This window comes from Oncorhynchus gorbuscha, linkage group LG04 (genome assembly GCF_021184085.1).
Source record: "Oncorhynchus gorbuscha isolate QuinsamMale2020 ecotype Even-year linkage group LG04, OgorEven_v1.0, whole genome shotgun sequence".
Taxonomy (NCBI): domain Eukaryota; kingdom Metazoa; phylum Chordata; class Actinopteri; order Salmoniformes; family Salmonidae; genus Oncorhynchus; species Oncorhynchus gorbuscha.
The window spans coordinates 53,321,084-53,341,201 of NC_060176.1; the positions used below are offsets into that span (position 1 = coordinate 53,321,084).

Genomic DNA, 20,118 nt, shown 5'->3' on the forward strand with positions numbered 1-20,118 from the left:
TGTGTGTGACTGTTAGTGCAGGCCTGTGTAACTAACTAAGCTTTGTTTGTTTGGTCAGTGAATGTGAGGGAAAGTGATGGGAATGAACTCCATTCATGTCCCACATCACTGGAGTTTCCAGTCTGTTTCCAGTGATGTGTTGAGTGAGTTGAGCTGTGGTTGCAATTCTGTCAGTTAAAGTTTTTTATTTTCATTCTCATCACTTGGTCCTTTGTTTGGTCACAGTCTCTTATGCCGTATACTCTTCTGCACAATCCAAAATGTTTCTCTCTTTTTCTCCCATCCTCCATACCTCTCTCTCCCCCTGGAGGCAGATGGGATGGCTTAGTAGGACTGCTGTGTGCTCTGCCCTGGGCTCTAAGTCGTCTCTACTTTTCCCTTTATTTGTTCACCTTGTTGACTTTGGAGGCCATGTCAGAACTCATGAAGACAAGCTTACACACACACACACACACACACACACACACACACACACACACACACACACACACACACACACACACACACACACACACACACACACACACACACACACACACACACACACACACACACACACACACACACACACACACACACAGTTTTGAATTGCAATCCGTGTGGACATAGACAGGACATAGACATATCTGATATGGGCAGAAAGCTTAAATTCTTGTTGATCTAACTGCACTGTCCAATTTACAGTAGATATTACATTGAAAAAATGCCATGCTATTGTTTGAGGAGAGTGCACAGTTATGAACATGAAAATGTATTGATAAACCAATTAGGCACATTTGGGCAGTCTTGATACAACATTTTGAACATAAATAAAATGGTTCATTGGATCAGTCTAAAACTTTGCACATACACTGCTGCCATTTAGTGGTCAAAATCTAAATGGTACATTATGGCCTTTCTCTTGCATTTCAAAGATAATGGAACAATATATATATATATTACCAGATCTAATGTGTTATATTCTCCTTCATTAATTTCACATTTCCACAAACTTCAAAGTATTTTCTTTCAAATGGTATCACAAATATGCATATCCTTGCTTCAGGTCCTGAGCTACAGGCATTTAGATTTGGGTATGTCCGATCCTTTTTACCCTAACCTTAATTGTAACCCTGAACCTAACCCCTAAGCCTAAAATAGCATTTGCTATTGTGGGGACTGGCAATTGTCCTTGTTTTACTATCCTCGTGAGGACTTTTAGTACCCACAAGGATAGTTAAACAAAAACACACATTCACACACACTGCTCAAACACACACGCCCAAACTCCTGCACACAATGACAAGTGAAGTGAAGTGGAGTGAGGCAGGCAGGTGCTCCCCCTCCTGCATTCCTGTTTTCTCCCCACACACACACACACACACACACACACACACACACACACACACACACACACACACACACACACACACACACACACACACACACACACACACACACACACACACACACACACACACACACACACACACACACACACACACACTCGCAAACAGAGAAGTGACCACATGCATACATAAACAGGAGAATATGTGTGTGTGTGTGTGTGTGTAGGCCTATCCTATATGTTCACACACATCTAGGATGTGTCAGACGCCTCAACCTGTGGATCAATTATGATCAACAGTTGAACGTTCCTACTGTTCTCCATCTACTACAGATCCAGCTGAAGTTGTGCTGAATTCCAATGTGGGTGCCATGATCCCTGTTATATTCAGTCCATCTTCCTAACTGCTGGAGCTGGACCATAATTATGGGCAATGTTTTGTGAAGCATGTTCCTGTTATGTAAGTCCAAAACTGTTGCTATCCCCTTGCGCATTTTAAATGTGGATTTGAGTTTGGGATTTTTGTGCTTCAGAACTTCTATTGTGACTGCATTGATTTCATTCAGAGTTTCTTTCCTCACAGCCTCCAACAACACTGATGGTAATGTGGGAAGGAAAATGCTAAGTTTTTCTCTCTGCCTTTCTCTTTCAATTCAATTCTATTCAAGGGCTTTATTGGCATGGGAAACATGTGTTAACATTGCCAAAGCAAGTGAGGTAGATAATATATAAAGTGAAATAAACAATAAAAATGAACAGTAAACATCACACATACAGAAGTTTCAAAACAATAAAGACATTACAAATGTCATATTATATATATACAGTGTTTTAACAATGTACAAATGGTAAAGGACACAAGATAAAATAAATAAGCATAAATATGGGTTGTATTTACAATGGTGCGTGTTCTTCACTGGTTGCCCTTTTCTCGTGGGTGGCAACAGGTCACAAATCTTGCTGCTGTGATGGCACACTGTGGAATTTCACCCAGTAGATATGGGAGTTTATCAAAATTGGATTTGTTTTAGAATTCTTTGTGGATCTGTGTAATCTGAGGGAAATATGTCTCTCTAATATGGTCATACATTGGGCAGGAGGTTAGGAAGTGCAGCTCAGTTTCCACTTCATTTTGTGGGCAGTGAGCACATAGTCTGTCTTCTCTTGAGAGCCATGTCTGCCTACGGCGGCCTTTCTCAATAGCAAGGCTATGCTCACTGAGTCTGTACATAGTCAAAGCTTTCCTTAATTTTGGGTCAGTCACAGTGGTCAGGTATTCTGCTGCTGTGTACTCTCTGTGTAGGGCCAAATAGCATTCTAGTTTGCTCTGTTTTTTTGTTAATTCTTTCCAAGGTGTCAAGTAATTATCTTTTTGTTTTCTAATGATTTGGTTGGGTCTAATTGTCCTGCTGTCCTGGGGCTCTGTAGGGTGTGTTTGTGTTTGTGAACAGAGCCCCAGGACCAGCTTGCTTAGGCTCTATCTATCTATCTATCTATCTATCTATCTATCTATCTATCTATCTAATCTCCTCTCAGTATTGGTTGTCAGAACACTTTGATTTAGAAGAAACAGAGTACCTGTCTGAGCCGACTATATTCTGAGCAGATGTGTGTGTTTTGATGCCCACCTTCCTATGTCTGGTCCTGAATTAAAGAGCCTCTGGTGGTTTAGAGAGAGAGATTCTCACACACACACACGCTACCCAGTTTCAGACAGCCCTCTTCTCCTATAGGTGTGGAAACTATCTGCCACTTTCATGCCTCTGTGTATAATATGCCGGCAGGAATATTCTCTCTCCCATGGTCCCAGTGTGTGTGGCTATGTGTCGATATCAGAATGTACAATTAGTTGGTGTTTTGCTGCACACTATCACTTATCAACTCAATCCACAGAATGATCATGGGTCAGTAAGATGAATATTCAGACACTCGGATGGATAGCAATTGAGGCTACTACACACTCAGATAAAACCCTAACCAGTTACATTGTAGAAGTCAGTACAGGGCAATTCCACGGTAACAGAGTGATGCTGAGATGATGTTTCACTTTAAATGTATGCCAAATAAAAACCAATGATTGCAAAGTTAACAACTCTATGCACAAAGAGTACTTTTAACAATTTCCACTAATTACATGAAATAACCCGGTATATGGTATAAATGGTATTTCGCCCATGCCTAGACTGTAGTATACTGTAGTATTTACTGTAGTGTTTTGGAGGGACTGTAGTAGGGTATACTGTAGTTATTACTGTAGTTTTTTGGGGGGACTGTAGTAGGGTATACTGTAGTTATTACTGTAGTGTTTTGGGGGGACTGTAGTAGGGTATACTGTGGTTATTACTGTAGTGTTTTGGGGGGACTGTAGTAGGGTATACTGTAGTTATTACTGTAGTGTTTTGGGGGGACTGTAGTAGGGTATACTGTGGTTATTACTGTAGTGTTTTTGCTTGACTGTAGTATAATGTAGTATTTACTGTAGTGTTTTTGGGGACATTACTGTAGTATTAATTAAAGTGTTTTTGTTGTATTATCTTTGACATATAAGTGGAGGCTTTCTTCTTGAGGAAACCTACTGGACAAATACTTGAAGATTTTCCATAAGCTGTCAGTAGGTAGGTAGGTAGGTAGGTAGGTAGGTAGGTAGGTAGGTAGGTAGGTAGGTAGGTAGGTAGGTAGGTAGGTAGGTACTGTAGGACAGGAGTCTGAATGGAGAGTTCAATGCTTCTGCTCTTTTCTATAACCTGTATGGAACACAATATGGTCTATACTTGGTATGTAGGTTTCACACTTATGGGTGGCACAAATTGGGATATGGGGGAGGGGAATGAGCAGGATATATGCAAATTAAAATAATAGTTAAAATGATATAGTATTTTTGCAGATATTTTGTAGTATTTATTAGTGTTTTTTTGTGGATAATACTTTAGTACAGGGTTAGGCAACCCTGTTCCTGGAATGCCGGGTACTGTATAATTTTGTTCCGACTAGTCACCACACCCGACTTACTGAGCTAAATGATCAGATTAGTGATTGCCTACATTCAATACACACTGGTCTTTCAGGTCGGTTAAATCAAACACATGAAGTGCCTTTGGACACTCCAGGACCAGGGTTTCCTACCCCTGCTGTAGTATTTACCATAGTATTCTACAGTATACAACATCATTCTAAAGGTACTACACATGATCGAGGGATACTACAGTGTGTAGTATAGTATTCTACAGTATACTACAGCGTACTACAGAATTATATAGTAAGTACTGTAGTATTCTGGAGTAAACTGTCATATTTTTGAATGTGGGTGCCCTACAATGCAGTGTAACTGACAGTCAGCTACAGTCTTTGCATGCATTTCCCTTTTGGCATCTTGAATGGCTGTCTGTCATTGGCCCTGTCATCATGCAGAAGCAGAAACCTACAGCACCACTGTGGGTCCCCAATCTCCAGTCCAGTCCTCCCACGCCTTCCCTTCCCAGCATGCACTCTCACGAGGACGACCAGGTGCCACTGAGGTGCTGAATTTGCATTTGTAGGAGGAACACTAATTAATGTCCATGCCTCCAGAGCGTGGGAGGCAGAGCACAGGGCAGTTTCCCCTCACAGGCTCTCTGAGGCTGTGTCCCAAATGGCACCCTATACCCTTTATAGTGCTCTGGTCAAATGTAGTGCACTATACAGGGAATAGGGTGCCATTTGGGACACAATCGGCATGTGCTGTGGATCGATCCACAAACTTGTAAAGCCTGCTACAGTATGCCAGGCAGGAAATAGAATATCACCCCTCTGTCTAATAAACATTCATCTAGATTTATTTCAGTGTTTTATTTTTAATATTTTTGTTGATCTTTTGCTCTATTGTAAGATGTGAGTTACGTGGCCCCTTGCTCCCCAAACCCTGGGTTTGTTCTTATATCGTGTTCAATATTCTACTAGAAGTATACTGCAGAGGGGGATGGGTTGCTCGGCACAGTTCCTCATTTGGGCGCTGTGTTACTGGGTTTAACCTGCCATCTCCTCCATTTGTCTTCACTTGATGCATCTCAGGGAGCCCAGCAGAAAGTTAGCAATTACTGCTCAGGATTACACTCTCCTCCCTCCCCAGGCCCAGAACGCACCGCTCACACACTCCTTTCATCCATCCTCTCTCCACTATCATCTATCTATTCACTCTGATGCTCTGTCTCTCTATCCCATCCCTCTATTCTCTTTCACTCTCCTCCCTCCCCAGGCCCAGAACGCACCGCTCACACACTCCTTTCATCCATCCTCTCTCCACTATCATCTATCTCTTCACTCTGATGCTCTGTCTCTCTATCCCATCCCTCTATTCTCTTTCAATCTCACTCCCTCTCTCATTTTACGTTTTGCATTTGAGTCATTTGACAGACGCTCGTTTCTAGTGTGACTTACAGTTATGATTTATGATTTTCATTTGGATCCCCATTAGCTGTTGAAGAAGCAGCAGCTATTCTTCCTGGTACCCACACAAAACATAGAACATGACGAAATACACAACACAAACAGGGAGTGGACAGGGACAGCAACAAACATTTAAACTAAGAACACTGCGACTAAAGAACGCTACGACTAAAGAACACTGCGACTAAAGAACAATATTACATGTTTTTTGTTTATCGTTCATTTAACTTAAGATGGCTAGGTGACGATCACGTATCACGATTGTAGTAAGTCAATTTTTCCTCAATAACGAAGTTGACTGAGATGTCTTATTTGAGATGATCTTTGAAGAGGTAGGGTTTCTCTCAGCTCCCTGTCTCTCTCTTCTCCTTTCTGCCATTGGCGTGATGAATCTGACTTCCACACACAGGTACTAGTCAGCACTAAATAGAACCTACTCTCCAGATGACTTGGGTGCGTATTACCTTCCAAGGCACCATTTCTCCATCCACTGCCTCCTGTAACCTCGGGTGTGCGTGTGGTTTGGGATGTTAGCTGGATGATGTAAAGTACCCTTCAGCTCTCTACTTGGTATATATGCAGCTGAGTGGAGCTGGGCTCTGATAGGATTTCTGAAGTGGGATCATTGTAATGGGTTCTCTAAAAAAACACTGCATTGAATACCAATTAGGGTCGCTTCAAATGTTATTTGGTACTGTATCATGAGCTTTTATCTGATTTATGCACCGAAGACATTATTTTTATCATGATGATCTGTTAATAATTATCATCTCATTATTACCTGTCAGTGTGATAGTACCGCATCACTCTGCCAATTACACAGCCATCGGTCTCTCTCTCCCTACCTCTCTCTCTATCTCACTCTCTCTGTCAGACCAGAGATGGACAGACCAGGGAAGGTATAAATGAGCACTTTGTATGGAATGGGAGGTTTGAGGTTGGGGCAACCTAGTCAGATACAGTGGGCTCCAAAATGACTAGCACTGGCAATGCACAAACACTACTTTAAAAAATATAAACAATATAATTATAGAGAGAAACTCAAAATAGCAACATGTGAGAAATACAGTACTTTATTAATGTTTCAGTGGAACCCAGCAAAATCATTTGTTGATTTAATTAAAAATCAATGACCTCCAAATTAAGGTTTCACCATTAATGGCACCCTTAAAGATTATTGTAAATAACATCTACTAAAATGAAACCAGGAATTCAATTGTCTTAGTCTTAAGGTACTGTATTGAGCCATTCCATCACTTCCTGTTTCACTAGGATATACAAATGAGGTAACACACATGCAATATCCCTTTGTCATCCAACACCATGAAGAAAAGAAAAGAACTGGCAGTTCAAAAGAGACAGATGGTCATAGACCTTCATAAATCTGGTAATGGCTACAAGAAAATCCACAAAGGATTGAATATACCACTGAGCACTGTCAGGGCAATTATTATTTTAAATGTTAAAGATATGGAACAGTTGACAACCTCATGGTTCGAGGATGCAAGTTCATTTTGCCCCCCAGGATAGGGAGCCGGATGGTGAGAGAAGCAGCAAAATCCCCAAGAATCACTGTGAAAGAATTGCAGGCTTTGGTGGCGTCTTAGGGTCACCAGGTTTCAAAAAGCACCACCAGACGCCACCTCCACAACCACAGGCTCTTTGAAAGGATTGCCAGAAGAAATCCGTTTTTGACCCCAAGATACATACGCAAGCATTAACTACTCATTACAATGCTGTGTGTACCCTGGGGCTGCTAGCCATGCCATGTGTCTTGTATTTTCGATGGGTTCGCTGATCAACTACTCATATTCTGTAATCTAATGCGGTTTAAATTGTTCTGGCTTAGTTCTACATCCTAGTGTGAAAGCTCTCATTAAGCAAATAATAGTCTACCAGTAATACCCCTCTTGGATTTTATCCCATGAAACCATTGTTTCTTTTCCCAGCAGGTATAGCCTCTCCCAGTAGCTGTGAGGTGAGTGTGGCATTGATGTTAAGGTGGTTTGACTGTTTTTATGAGATGCCAGGATTCAGATTGCATGCCAGAGGTTCCGGAATGGCAATTCGTAATGCAGACACCCTGCTGGAAGCAGATCCTCCACTAAACAAATCGGCCTAGTTCTTAGTGCATGTGACAGTTTATTTTTAAGTTCCATTACTTGGCTGGTGAACAAGCTCCTTGGCAGAATGAGGGTGAATAATGATAGCAAGTCTTTGCTGCAGAGTTCCTTACTTTACCTGTTCCTAACTTCTGTTACATTCAAGAGTTCCTAAATGACATGCCCCAAACAACCTGTCCCAAATGTATAGCCCTTCCTTTCCAACACCTCTGTTAGTGAGTGGTAGACACTAATAGAGGGTTATCAGGGACCTACTAACATAATATAATAATAATAATATATGCCATTTAGCAGACGCTTTTATCCAAAGCGACTTACAGTCATGTGTGCATACATTCTACGTATGGGTGGTCCCGGGGATCGAACCCACTACCCTGGCGTTACAAGCGCCATGCTCTACCAACTGAGCTACACAGAACAATCACACCAAAGCCATAATTGCTCTAGACCTAAAATGATCCTCTTTATATAGCAACAGTTAAGATTGAATACATTTATCGTCTGCTCATAAATGATTTAAGACCATAATCTGGCCATATCCTGTTCCTGATGGTCTATGTATTCCTTCCCTCCAGCCCCACTCAGGCCTCTCAGTCCAGGGGGGCTTTGGGACATCCTGACTTTATCCTGCTTGCATCGCTGTAATTTCATTTTATACAGTGCCTTCGGAAAGTATTCAGACATCTTGACTTTTTCCACATTTTGTTACGTTACAGCCTCATTCTAAAATGGATTAGATTGTTTCCTCATCAATCTACGCACAATACCCCATAATGACAAAGCAAAAACAGTTCTTTATTTTTTGCTAATTTGTAAAAATACAAAAATCGGAAATATCACATTTACATAAGTATTCAGACTCTTTACTCAGTACTTTGTTGAAGCATCTTTGGCAGCGATTACAGCATCGAGTCTTCTTGGGTATGACGCTACAAGCCTGGCACACCTGTATTTTGGGAGTTTCTCCCATTCTTCTCTGCAGATCCAAGCTCTGTCAGGTTGGATGGGGAGCGTTGCCGCACAGCTATTTTCAGGTCTCTCCAGAGATGTTCAGGTCCGGGCTCTAGCTGAATCTCTCAAGGACATTCAGAGACTTGTCCCGACGCTACTTCTGCACTGTCTTGGCTGTGTACTTAGGGTTGTTGTCCTGTCGGAAGGTGAACCTTCGCCAAAGTCTGAGGTCCTGAGCGCTCTGGAGCAGGTTTTCATCACGGATCTCTCTGTACTTTGCTCTGTTCATATTTGCCACGATCCTGACTAGTCTCCCAGTCCCTGGGGCTGAAAAACATCCCCACAGCATGATGCTGCCACCACCATGCTTCACGGTAGGGATGGTGCCAGGTTTTAATCCAGACATGACAATTGGCATTCAGTTCAATCTTGGTTTCATCAGATCAGAGAATCTTGTTTCTCATGGTCTGAGAGTCTTTAGGTGCATTTTGGCAAACTCCAAGTGGGCTGTCATGTACCTTTTACTGAAGAGTGGCTTCCGTCTGGCCACTTCCATAAAGGCCTGATTGTTGGAGTGCTGCAAAGATGGTTGTCCTTCTGAAAGGTTCTTCCATCTCCACAGACGAAGAACTCTATAGCGCTGTCAGAGTGATCATCAGGTCACCACCGTGAGCAAGGCCCTCCTCCTCCGATTGCTCAGTTTGGCAGGGCAGCCAGCTCTAGGAAGAGTCTTGGTGGTTCCAAATATCTTCCATTTAAGAATGATGAAGGCCACTGTGCACTGTCAACTGTGGGACCTTATATAGACAGGTGTGTGCCTTTCCATATCATGTCCTGTTCAATTGAATTGACCAATCAAGTTGTAGAAACATATCAGGGATGATCAATGGAAACAGGGTGCCCCTGAGCTCAATTTCGAGGTCACATAGCAAAGGGACTGAATACTTATGTAAATAAGGTATTTCTGTTTTTTATTTGTAATACATTTGCAAAAATGTCTAAAAACCTGTTTTCAAATCAAATCCAATCAAATCAAAGTGTATTTGTCACGTGCGCCGAATACAACAGGTGTAGACCTTACAGTGAAATGCTTACTTACAGGCTCGAACCAATGGTTCCAAAAAAAAGGTGTGTGTGTGTGTGTGTGTGTGTGTGTGTGTGTGTGTGTGTGTGTGTGTGTGTGTGTGTGTGTGTGTGTGTGTGTGTGTGTGTGTGTGTGTGTGTGTGTGTGTGTGTGTGTGTGTGTGTGTGTGTGTGTGTGTGTGTGTAAGTAAAGTAAGTAAAGAAATAAAACAACAGTAGAAAGACATTTGAAAAAAGAGTAGCTAGGTGATATACAGACACCTGTTAGTCAGGCTTATTGAGGTAGTATGTACATGTAGGTATCGTTAAAGTGACTGTGCATATATGATGAACAGAGAGTAGCAGAAGTGTAAAAAGAGGGGTTGGTGGGTGGTGGGACATAATGCAGATAGCCCGGTTAGCCAATGTGCGGGAGCACTGGTTGGTCAGGCCAATTGAGGTAGTATGTACATGACTGTATAGTTAAAGTGACTATGCATATAAGATAAACAGAGAGTAGCAGCAGCGTAAACGAAGGGTTGGGGGCACACAATGCAAATAGTCCGGGTAACCATTGGTTACCTGTTCAGGAGTCTTATGGCTTGGGGGTAAAAACTGTTGAGAAGCCTTTTTGTCCTAGACTTGGCACTCCTGTACCGCTTGCCATGCGGTAGTAGAGAGAACAGTCTATGACAGGGGTGGCTGGGGTCTTTGACAATTTTTAGGGCCTTCCTCTGACACCGCCTGGTGTAGAGGTCCTGGATGGCAGACAGCTTTGCCCCAGTGATGTATTGGGCCGTACGCATTACCCTCTGAAGTGCCTTGCGGTCGGAGGCCGAGCAGTTGCCGTACCAGTGATGCTCTCGATGTTGCAGCTGTAGATCCTTTTGAGGATCTCAGGACCCATGCCAAATCTTTTTAGTTTCCTGAGGGGGAATAGGCTTTGTCGTGCCCTCTTCACGACTGTCTTGGTGTGTTTGGACCAATCTAGTTTGTTGTTGATGTGGACACCAAGGAATTTGAAGCTCTCAACCTGCTCCACTACAGCCCCGTCGATGAGAATGGGGACGTGCTCGGTGCTCCTTTTCCCGTAGTCCACAATCATCTCCTTAGTCTTGGTTACATTGAGGGATATGTTGTTATTCTGGCACCACCCGGCCAGGTCTCTGACCTCCTCCCTATAGGCTGTCTCGTCATTGTCGGTGATCAGCAAACTGTTGTGTCGTCAGCAAACTTAATGATGGTGTTGGAGTCGTGCCTGCCCATGCAGTCGTGAGTGAACAGGGAGTACAGTATGGGGATTGAGCACGCACCCCTGGGGAGCTCCAGTGTTGAGGATTAGCGTGGCAAATGTGTTACTACCTGCCCTCACCACCTGGGGGCGGCCTGTCAGGAAGTCCAGGATCCAGTTGCAGAGGGAGGTGTTTCGTCGCAGGATCCTTAGCTTAGTGATGAGCTTTGAGGGTACTATGGTGTTGAACGCTGAGCTGTAGTCAATGAACAGCATTGTCACATAGGTATTCCTTTTGTCCAGGTGGGAAAGGGCAGTGTGGAGTGCAATAGAGATTGCATCATCTGTGGATCTGTTTGGGGGGTAAGCAAATTGGAGTGGGTCTAGGGTTTCTGAGATAATGGTGTTGATGTGAGCCATTACCAGCCAGTCAGTGAAGACACCTGCCAGTTGGTCAGCACATGCCCGGAGCAAAACGTCCTGGTAATCCGTCTGGCCCCGCAGCATTGTGTATGTTGACCTGTTTAAAGGTCTTACTCACATCAGCTACGGAGAGCGTGATCACACAGTCGTCCGGAACAGCTGATGCTCTCATGCATGCCTCAGTGTTGCTTGCCTCGAAGTGAACATATAAGTAATTTAGCTAGTCTGGTAGGCTCGTGTCACTGGGCAGCTCGCGGCTCTGCTTCCCTTTGTAGTCTGTAATAGTTTGGAAGCCCTGCCACATCCGACGAGCGTCGGAGCCGGTGTAGTATGATTCAATCTTAGCTCTGTATTGACGCTTTGCCTGTTTGATGGTTCGTCGGCGGGTATAGCGGGATTTCTTGTAAGCTTCCGGGTTAGAGTCCCGCACCTTGAAAGCGGCAGCTCTACCCTTTAGCTCAGTGCGAATGTTGCCTGTAATCCATGGCTTCTGGTTGGGGTATGTCCCTGGTTGGGGTATGTACGTATGTACACTTTGTCTTTATGGGGTATTGTGTGTAGATTGCTAAGGAGTTTTTTGTATTTAATCCATTTTAGAATAAGGCTGTAACGTAACGAAATGTGGAAAAAGTCAAGAGGTCTGAATACTTTCCGAAGGCACTTAACATTGTGGATCAGGACTGCAGACATTGCTGTCGTGGCAGCCGTGCCATGCCATTCCCCAACCATGGCCAGTGCCAAGGCATACCTGACTGCCCCATAAAGAGACGAGGATGGGATGGTGTGGATGTTGGAGTGTTTATTCGGTGTTGGATTCTAGGGGCTATATTAATCCCCTTCATCCTACCTGGGGGGATGTCTCTGCTCTGCCAACTTTCCCCTCCTCAAGATCTCTGCTCAAACCTGACTTACTTGACTAGGCCTTATCATCTTTGCCTCCTTTGGAGCATAGGACATCCATCATGGTTCTCCACCTCACTCTTTCCCCCACTCTACCCTGCTGTATCCTATAGTATTATATAGGCTATCCTATAGTAGGCAGTGAGTCTCTCCATAGTCAAGCCTCACCAAACATAGACCTGTTATTCCCCTTCCGTCTCCGTGGTGCCTCCTGCCCTAACTGAGCCGAACTACTCTAACTGTAGGCTAATTCAATTCCAGGTCTGGGAGATTGTCATGGGGAGGGTTATTCTGGGTTCGAGTCTTTGTCACTGTTGGTGCCGGGCTGGATTGTCTAGCTCTGCCTGGTTTTGTCTTTTCCTCTGGCTGGACAGTTTTGTCTCTGTGCTTCTGCACACAGTGTGGACATTCAGCAATCTCACCCATTACATCACCTGGTCTGCACAGTCAGTCGCTGTGTGTCTAAACTGGTTCTGCCTGGTCACTGGTCACTGCCCACTGGGTGAAGATGGCGTGCAGACATGGTGAGAGCCTTCGTCTTTCTTTTCCTGTCTTGTGTTTCCTCGCCCTGCCTCCTCTCTTTTCTCTCCTCCCTCTCCCTGGATGTCTCCTCTTACAAATAGGGGGTGTTTTTCTTCCCATGTTTAGGGATTACTGGAGGACAATTGATCAGCACGAAGAGAGATGTCTTGTGTTGTCATTGTTCAGTCTCTTTAACACTACCAAACAGTTAGGAGCAGAGTTATTTTTGTTGTCGATTTTGTGACAAGTCATATGTTGGTCTTGGTTTGTCATGATTGCCTTTTGTTGTGGTTGCCATTTGCATGTCATTCTGTCAGATCAGATTGTGGTAATTGCCAAGGCTCCGGACTGTCAACAGACATACAGCCCACTGGCATGTGACTGAAACTGAGTCGCTTTAATAGACTTACTGCCTGGTTCTCACTGCTTATGGTGCTGCTGCCTGTCTCTGTGTAGAAGTAGAAACGGGGTAGCAGTGCCTTCCAGGCGTTGTTGTCAGTAACGTGTGCATGTGAGGGCTGCTTGTTTTTGGCGTCTCCGTAGGGTTGGTCACTTGCTCTGTGAGGTCAGAATGAGCTGCCATGTTGCTAGTGTGAGTGTGGAAGTGTAATTGCCTATGTGACATCTTCCTCTGCAAGCTAAATGGACACTTTCACACCAAGTGACATGCTTTGGACATTCTAGGACTGGGCTGTGCATGATTACTCCCTCATCTAGCAGAGATCAAGATCAGGAGGAGAAGACTAAGAGAGGAAGAACAGAAGAGGACTGACAGACAGAAAAGTATGTAGATTCTGGAACAGTTTGTTAAGAAGGGAGAGTGAGACCACAAGAAAGAATACAAGTAGTAGGGACAGGAAGCTAAGAGAGGATAAGGGTGGTCGAAGGAAAGCTGAAATACCTTCAGAAATGATCTGAATGTAACTGTCAATTTAACATCATTCTTCCATGTCTTCCTGGAACCTGGGGTGATAGTATGTTTCCTGATACTTCTGGATGGATTCTAGGCTAAATCAACAGCTCCTCGCTCCTCATGTTGAGAGAATCTCCGCTCCTTTCAGAAATGTGAAAGACCCTCCTGTCTATTCAATAACCTGCCAGAGCTGTAGAGGCTGGTTTCCAAGGCTCCAAAGTCCATGCAGTGGAACAAGGGCTCTAGTGTTAAGGGTGATGATACCTTACCTCAGGTTTTAACTTACTCCAATAAGTCACATGTCTGCTGTGAAAAGGTTCATTTTGGTTCCTATACATACAGTATTGTAGCTTGTAACTCAAAACACACAAATGTACATGAACCCACTGCCACTGCTATAATGCACACATTACCAACACATAATACCGTAAATTTGATTTCTCTGTTACTATTGTCCAACTTGTTATGTTATGCTTAATATAGTACATATCATCTTCAAACCAATTTCAATAATAGTAAAATCTGCTGGCATGCAGACAAAATCTGCTGGCATGCACCTTTGCTTAAGAAAACAATGGAGAATAAACACTTTAATTGTTAAGTGCCTTGCTCAAGGGCACATCAAAATAATTTTCACCTTGGGGAGTCAAACCAGCGACCTCTCGTTTACTGGCCAACGCTCTAACCTCTAGGCCACCTCTGATTTGCCTCAGTAAATCCTCTGTTCTACCCTGACATTTGAAGGGTGTGTGTTTGTGGATGTGGTTTCTCTGGAACAGATCTCTCTGATCAAGTCATATTTTGTTGCCCTAAGGTTGCTTTACTTTATATCTTACCCTTCACGATGGTGGCCACCACCAGGGTCATTGCACTGACTGTTAAATCCATCCGATCCCAGAGGATTTCCAATAACGCCTGGGTGGGCTATATCGGGTTCTGTGCATGACCTGGTGGGTATTTCGGTCCCCGCTGAGAGTGTGTATAATGTTCGGACAGACGCTGACACACTGTTCTCATATGTTCAGAGTGGCCCTGAGTAACCTCTCCTGTGTCGCCACACTTCACTAGGACAGAAGTCACCGCTGCAGCAGAGGCCCACGGAGGGAATGGAAGACTGCCTCATGTAAATACCCTGACTCGGCTTAAATACATTTCTTCTGCTTCCGAGGGTTTCACCATTGTCTGTCTCTGGAATGGGGAGAGAGAGAGAGAGAGAGAGAGAGAGAGAGAGATGTGTGCGTCTCGGTCCGATTGTGTGTTTGTCTCAGTCTGCGTGTCTGCATGTGTGCCTTTGTGGAAGTGAAACTGGAAACCAGCTGTAAAATCCAGCCAAGGATCATAGCAGTTAACACACATTTTATCAGTGCAAGTTATTACTATTAAATTTCATTTTTATAGTATATCTGAATCTCTTCATGGTTAAGTCATAAATAACCCTGCGTATTGTTGATGCAAACCTGTCCTTCTATCCGTTCCGTTCCGTCCGAGTGTGTGTGTGTGTGTGTGTGTGTGTGTGTGTGTGTGTGTGTGTGTGTGTGTGTGTGTGTGTGTGTGTGTGTGTGTGTGTGTGTGTGTGTGTGTGTGTGTGTGTGTGTGTGTGTGTGTGTGTGTGTGTGTGTGTGTGTGTGTGTGTGTGTGTGTGTGCGCATACGTTTGTGTACCTCTTTTGGAATGTGATGAATTTGTAACCAAGCAGAGCAATCAGTGACCACAGATTTGTCTCATTTAAGATCTCCAATCATATATTGAGGGGCATCCGTTGGCTGCCTGTCTGAATGAATTTAACACAGACTCTGCTGCTGGTGTGCCCACTGCACTGTCCTCCATTGTATTGTATATGTCTGCAGTGTGTCATCCATGACAAAGAGAGATCAATAAAGGGAGTAATGCAGCCCCTGGGTTTTGGGCTTAGAATGTGGATTTTACATTTTAGATGAACGGATTCCAAATAGCATTCGGGGGATCATGCCTTGCTCATGTTGGTCGGTTTGTTTGTTGTCTGTCTCTCTGGTGAGGACCCTGCATCCCCTCCTGTATTCCAGTCTCTTCTTATCTGACCTCTGACCTTTCCTCTGTAGATGACTCAGGAGACGAGGAGCCCACGACCCAGTCGGACCGCAGTGAGGGGATCCAGGGCACTCTGAAGACCCTGATCAGCAAGCTTGATGACCTCGGCACGTGTAACGACCTAATCGCCAAGCATGGGGCGGCCCTGCAGCGCTCTCTGAGTGAACTCGAGGCGCTGAGAGTCCCCGTGGAGGGAGGAGAGAAGGTCAAGGGCGTCAACGAGCGAGCCACCCTCTTCCGCATCACCTCGAATGCTATGATCAATGTGAGTAGTGAGACTTAAGGGTTCTACACATCTATTCAACTTAAGCTAACCAACTATGGATGAAACGTTGGGTCGTTTATCCCCAACTCAGACCAACCTCTACATGTTGAATAAGGACCAACTACGAGCGACTATGTCCAGGGGCAAACAACTGACGCTACACACCGGGCAAACTCTTTCCACAACCGTCCGTAGACAGTTGGGTTGGCTGTAGCTGGGCAGATGGGTAGAAGCCTTTACATGGCAATGGTTAGGCCTACTGTGTGAAGGGTCACTAGCATTCTCAGTGCTATGGTATGATAGATGTGACAGGGAGGACACAGGTCAGCATTGTGTATCTTGTAGTCGTCTACTTAAGATTCTTAAATGCTCTTGCAAATGTGACGGGAAAGGGAAACACTTCTCAGGTGGTACCTCTCTCTAGCATCGTATTGTTTACAGTATGCCTCCCATCCAGTTACAGCATGTAAGATATGTGCAGGGGTGTTGTTAGCATCGGAACTAGCTGTTCTGTTGCTATTGTCACCGTGACCACAGAGAGTCATTTCCATTGGCCAAGTGGTATTATAGTGGACTAGAGGGCAGAGGAAAGGAGAGGTCGGTACTGAAGGAGTGATACCGGATCAGGGCTGGTTGGGGAGGACAGGAATAGTCTCGCCCCAACCCCAAACCTCCCTGAACCCTCCCAGCCCAGAGACCTGAGCCCAGAGAGGAATCCCAGAGCCCCCTCTTCCTCCACAAGACAGACATGCTCCTACAGGGGCCAGGCGCTACACAGACAACCAGAAAAAGGTTTGTGTGTCTCTTCTACTCCTCTGCTTGGCTTTGATGTGTTCGACATTAAATAGCCTTGTTTTGTCTGGGCCACAGACTGCTATTTCTGTGGTGACGGGTGTCTGACACATGGGGGAATGCTCCCATAACATTGGTCACTGGCAGGTGGGATAGTGTAGCCAGGGCACATGTACTTTTGACATTTTGAACTGGCTTGAAGCTTGAACTGATACTGTGAGTAATGATGGTGTGGGTGTGTTTGCTCAGTTGAATGAGAATCAACCAAGTAATCCCATTTAGAGTGTGATTACTGTGTGGAGACGTCTGCACTTTTATCACAGATCTTGTAGTCTTCCCTCTGAAGGATGTGCTTTTTTTTCTGCACACAGTTAATCACTGTTTTAATTCATTGGAGTGGGAACCGAAAGTTACTGGACAGGCAATTAAACATGTCCTGTAGGATTTCCTATCTCATTAAACCACTGTTAGATCTGGAGACGCTGTGGGGAAAGTGCTGCTTCAGGTTGGTTTGATGCAAAGGAAAGGGGAGTAGAGAGCCAAGCTATTTGATCACAGCTACAGTTGTTGTACCCTTTTTGTTTGCATTTGGCTTGTGATGCCGTTTGACATTTACACTTACATCATTTAGCAGACGCTCTTACAACTTACAGTAAGTAGCGAGTGCATACATTTTCACTGTCTTTTCTACTGGTCCCCCATGGGTATCGAACCCACAACCCTGGCGTTGCAAGCACCATGCTCCACCAACTGAGCTATACGGGACCATATGTCACCAACACTGCCCTGTTTCTTCACTAACTTGGGGGTTGGTGGTGGTCGAGCGATGTTGGCCTGACCCTGAAGTGAAGCTTGGACACTGGTTCATTTAGGGGTGATGTAAGTCCTCACGTGTTGTGTGACTGCTGTGTCGGTGAGGTGGCACAAGTGTGTGTTTGTGTGTTTGAGTGCGTGCGTGCGTTTGCACAAGTTTGCAATGGGTTCCCCTTTCCATCCATTTTATGTTATCTAGCCATATGAAACCTCGAAGGAAATTGACACACCCAATCATGTTCATTCTGTAAAGTGAACCAGGACATTTAATTCAGCGCTGACTAAAATATGTTAAACCTGCTTGATTTTCATGTTGAATCACTATTCTATACACTGAGTTCAGACATGATATTCCCCAACCGGAAGCTATACGCAGCAGTATGTTTAAATAATAGATTCAGCAGAACAAATGTGGAACCAAAGTCGGGTTGAAGTTGATATTTAGTTTCATATGTGCCTGAAGAGCAGAAGGAAGTAAGTAGCTCCGTCACATGATTCACTTTCAGTCTGAATAGTAAAAACAGGACACTTCATACTTGACTGCTGAAGGTAAGAGGCTGTTATTTAGTTACAATAGGCTAAACCCTGCTTGTCATTTGGCTGTGAATTGTAAAATCACTGAAACACTGAGTTAACACTTCTGGTTTTGGTGTCAGGTCATCAGCAAGTAAGTAGCCTAGTCCGAACCAGAACAGCCCGCAAAGCAGGAGACCGATTTCTGTAGCATGAGGCAGCTTGATGTACAAGAACCCCCCGTGGACAGGACGTGGGACTCGGGCTCGATGTCAGTTAGGCTAACGTGCAGCTCTCTGATTCATTCATGTGATAAGCTATACTGTTGGATCTAAACTCGTAACATGTTGATTGGTTGCGTGCACAATGCGGCACTTCAAAATAAACACCCTGTATATTCAGATATATTTTTACCAAAGCACCATGTAGGTTAATGGTTTCCTAGTTCTGCATCTCTATTCTAAATGGTGGTGGGTTGGTGTGAAATATTCTATTATTTTGAGCTACAGGCTCAGTGGGGGGGATATATAGGATGTCATGTCCCTGTTCCCTCTGTCTGAGGCCGATATGTCCTATCTGTGCAGCCTACTGATCTGAGAGGACACAGATTATCTGTGCTCTGTGACACGCGTGGCCCTCAGCTACACACCTCAGCCAGAACGATGGCCAAGTGGTTTCAGCTATCCAATGGCCTGTGGTACCGGGACCAAAGAGGTTTTTAATGGGTGAATGCTGAACAGGATGCTGCACTGACTGCATAACAATGTGCTCATAGGATCAGAGCGCTCAGTGGTTGTGTAGATTTGAGGACCATGGATGGATGTACAGTATAGACAGGTTTATCAGGGTATACTGTTTAGGCTAGTTGTTTCACCATTCACCCTGATACTTACTTGGGGAAAGAGTAGTAGCCTGCAGGACTGATGTGTTTCTGCTTTCTCCACAGTTTTCTTATCACAGTGTGTGTCCCATTGACCTCCCAAAACATTCTGTGGTCAGACGTGATGTAGTTGGGGGAAATGCTGACACATTCTACTTGTATGTTTTGATCTAGAGTGAGATCCCGGTTTCGCCAATAATGCCAAGACCACAGTCGTAACTCAGAAGACCTTTTATGACTTGCCCTGAGTTCACTTTTTTTTGTCCAAGGGTTTTGCCTGTGGATAAACATTCCCTCTCAGGTGCTATAGTGTGGAAACTCAGAGCCTGCCCCTAAGACATGATTTAATATGCACACAGTAGCTGACACTCATGAGAGAGGCGAAGAGATATGTCATTCTCAAGATGTTGATGATAGTGCTAACAGTGGTCTAAATACTGACAGTACTCATGTTTACAATACATTTTATGATAAAACAAACATCAGCTTAATTGGAAAACTGATTTCCTTCCACCAGTCAAGAAAGGACCTGGTTGCTAAGGACCCTAAACATCTACAAATCCACAAGATAAATATCCTTGTGTGCATATTTGACTCTTTTGTGATTTACACGCCTCTACTCCTTATCTTCTCTGTCTGACATCCAGTGTTTGATGTGTGTCTGTGTGTTATGTTGTGTTTGTGATGATTAGGCGTGTCGGGACTTCCTGGACCTAGCGGAGACCCACAGCAGGAGATGGCAGCGGGCGCTGCAGTATGAGAGAGAGCAGCGTATTCACCTGGAGGAGACCATAGAGCAGCTAGCCAAGCAGCACAACAGTCTGGAGAGAGCCTGGAGAGAGGCCCCCACACTGTCCGCCAATACGCCCAGCGCCCCCACCACAGAGAAGGGTAAGGCAGACAGTCGGGCCCCT

General features: G+C 44.5%; 1 protein-coding gene across 7 annotated transcripts in view; it reads left to right on the forward strand.

The window, feature by feature from the left end:
• The window catches only part of LOC124034275 (oxysterol-binding protein 2-like), an 85,127-nt gene that overhangs the window by 49,655 nt on the left and 15,354 nt on the right, over nucleotides 1-20,118 (forward strand). For 2 of the 7 annotated variants that reach the window (XM_046347229.1, XM_046347230.1), the window contains exons 3-4: nucleotides 15,953-16,206; nucleotides 19,897-20,095. In XM_046347229.1, coding sequence (XP_046203185.1) covers nucleotides 15,953-16,206; nucleotides 19,897-20,095 — 453 coding nt within the window. Of the gene's footprint in view, nucleotides 1-13,064; nucleotides 13,745-13,783; nucleotides 14,998-15,518; nucleotides 15,677-15,952; nucleotides 16,207-19,896; nucleotides 20,096-20,118 lie in introns of those variants that run through there. The other 5 variants (XM_046347231.1, XM_046347232.1, XM_046347235.1 and 2 more) reach the window with 5 other exon arrangements.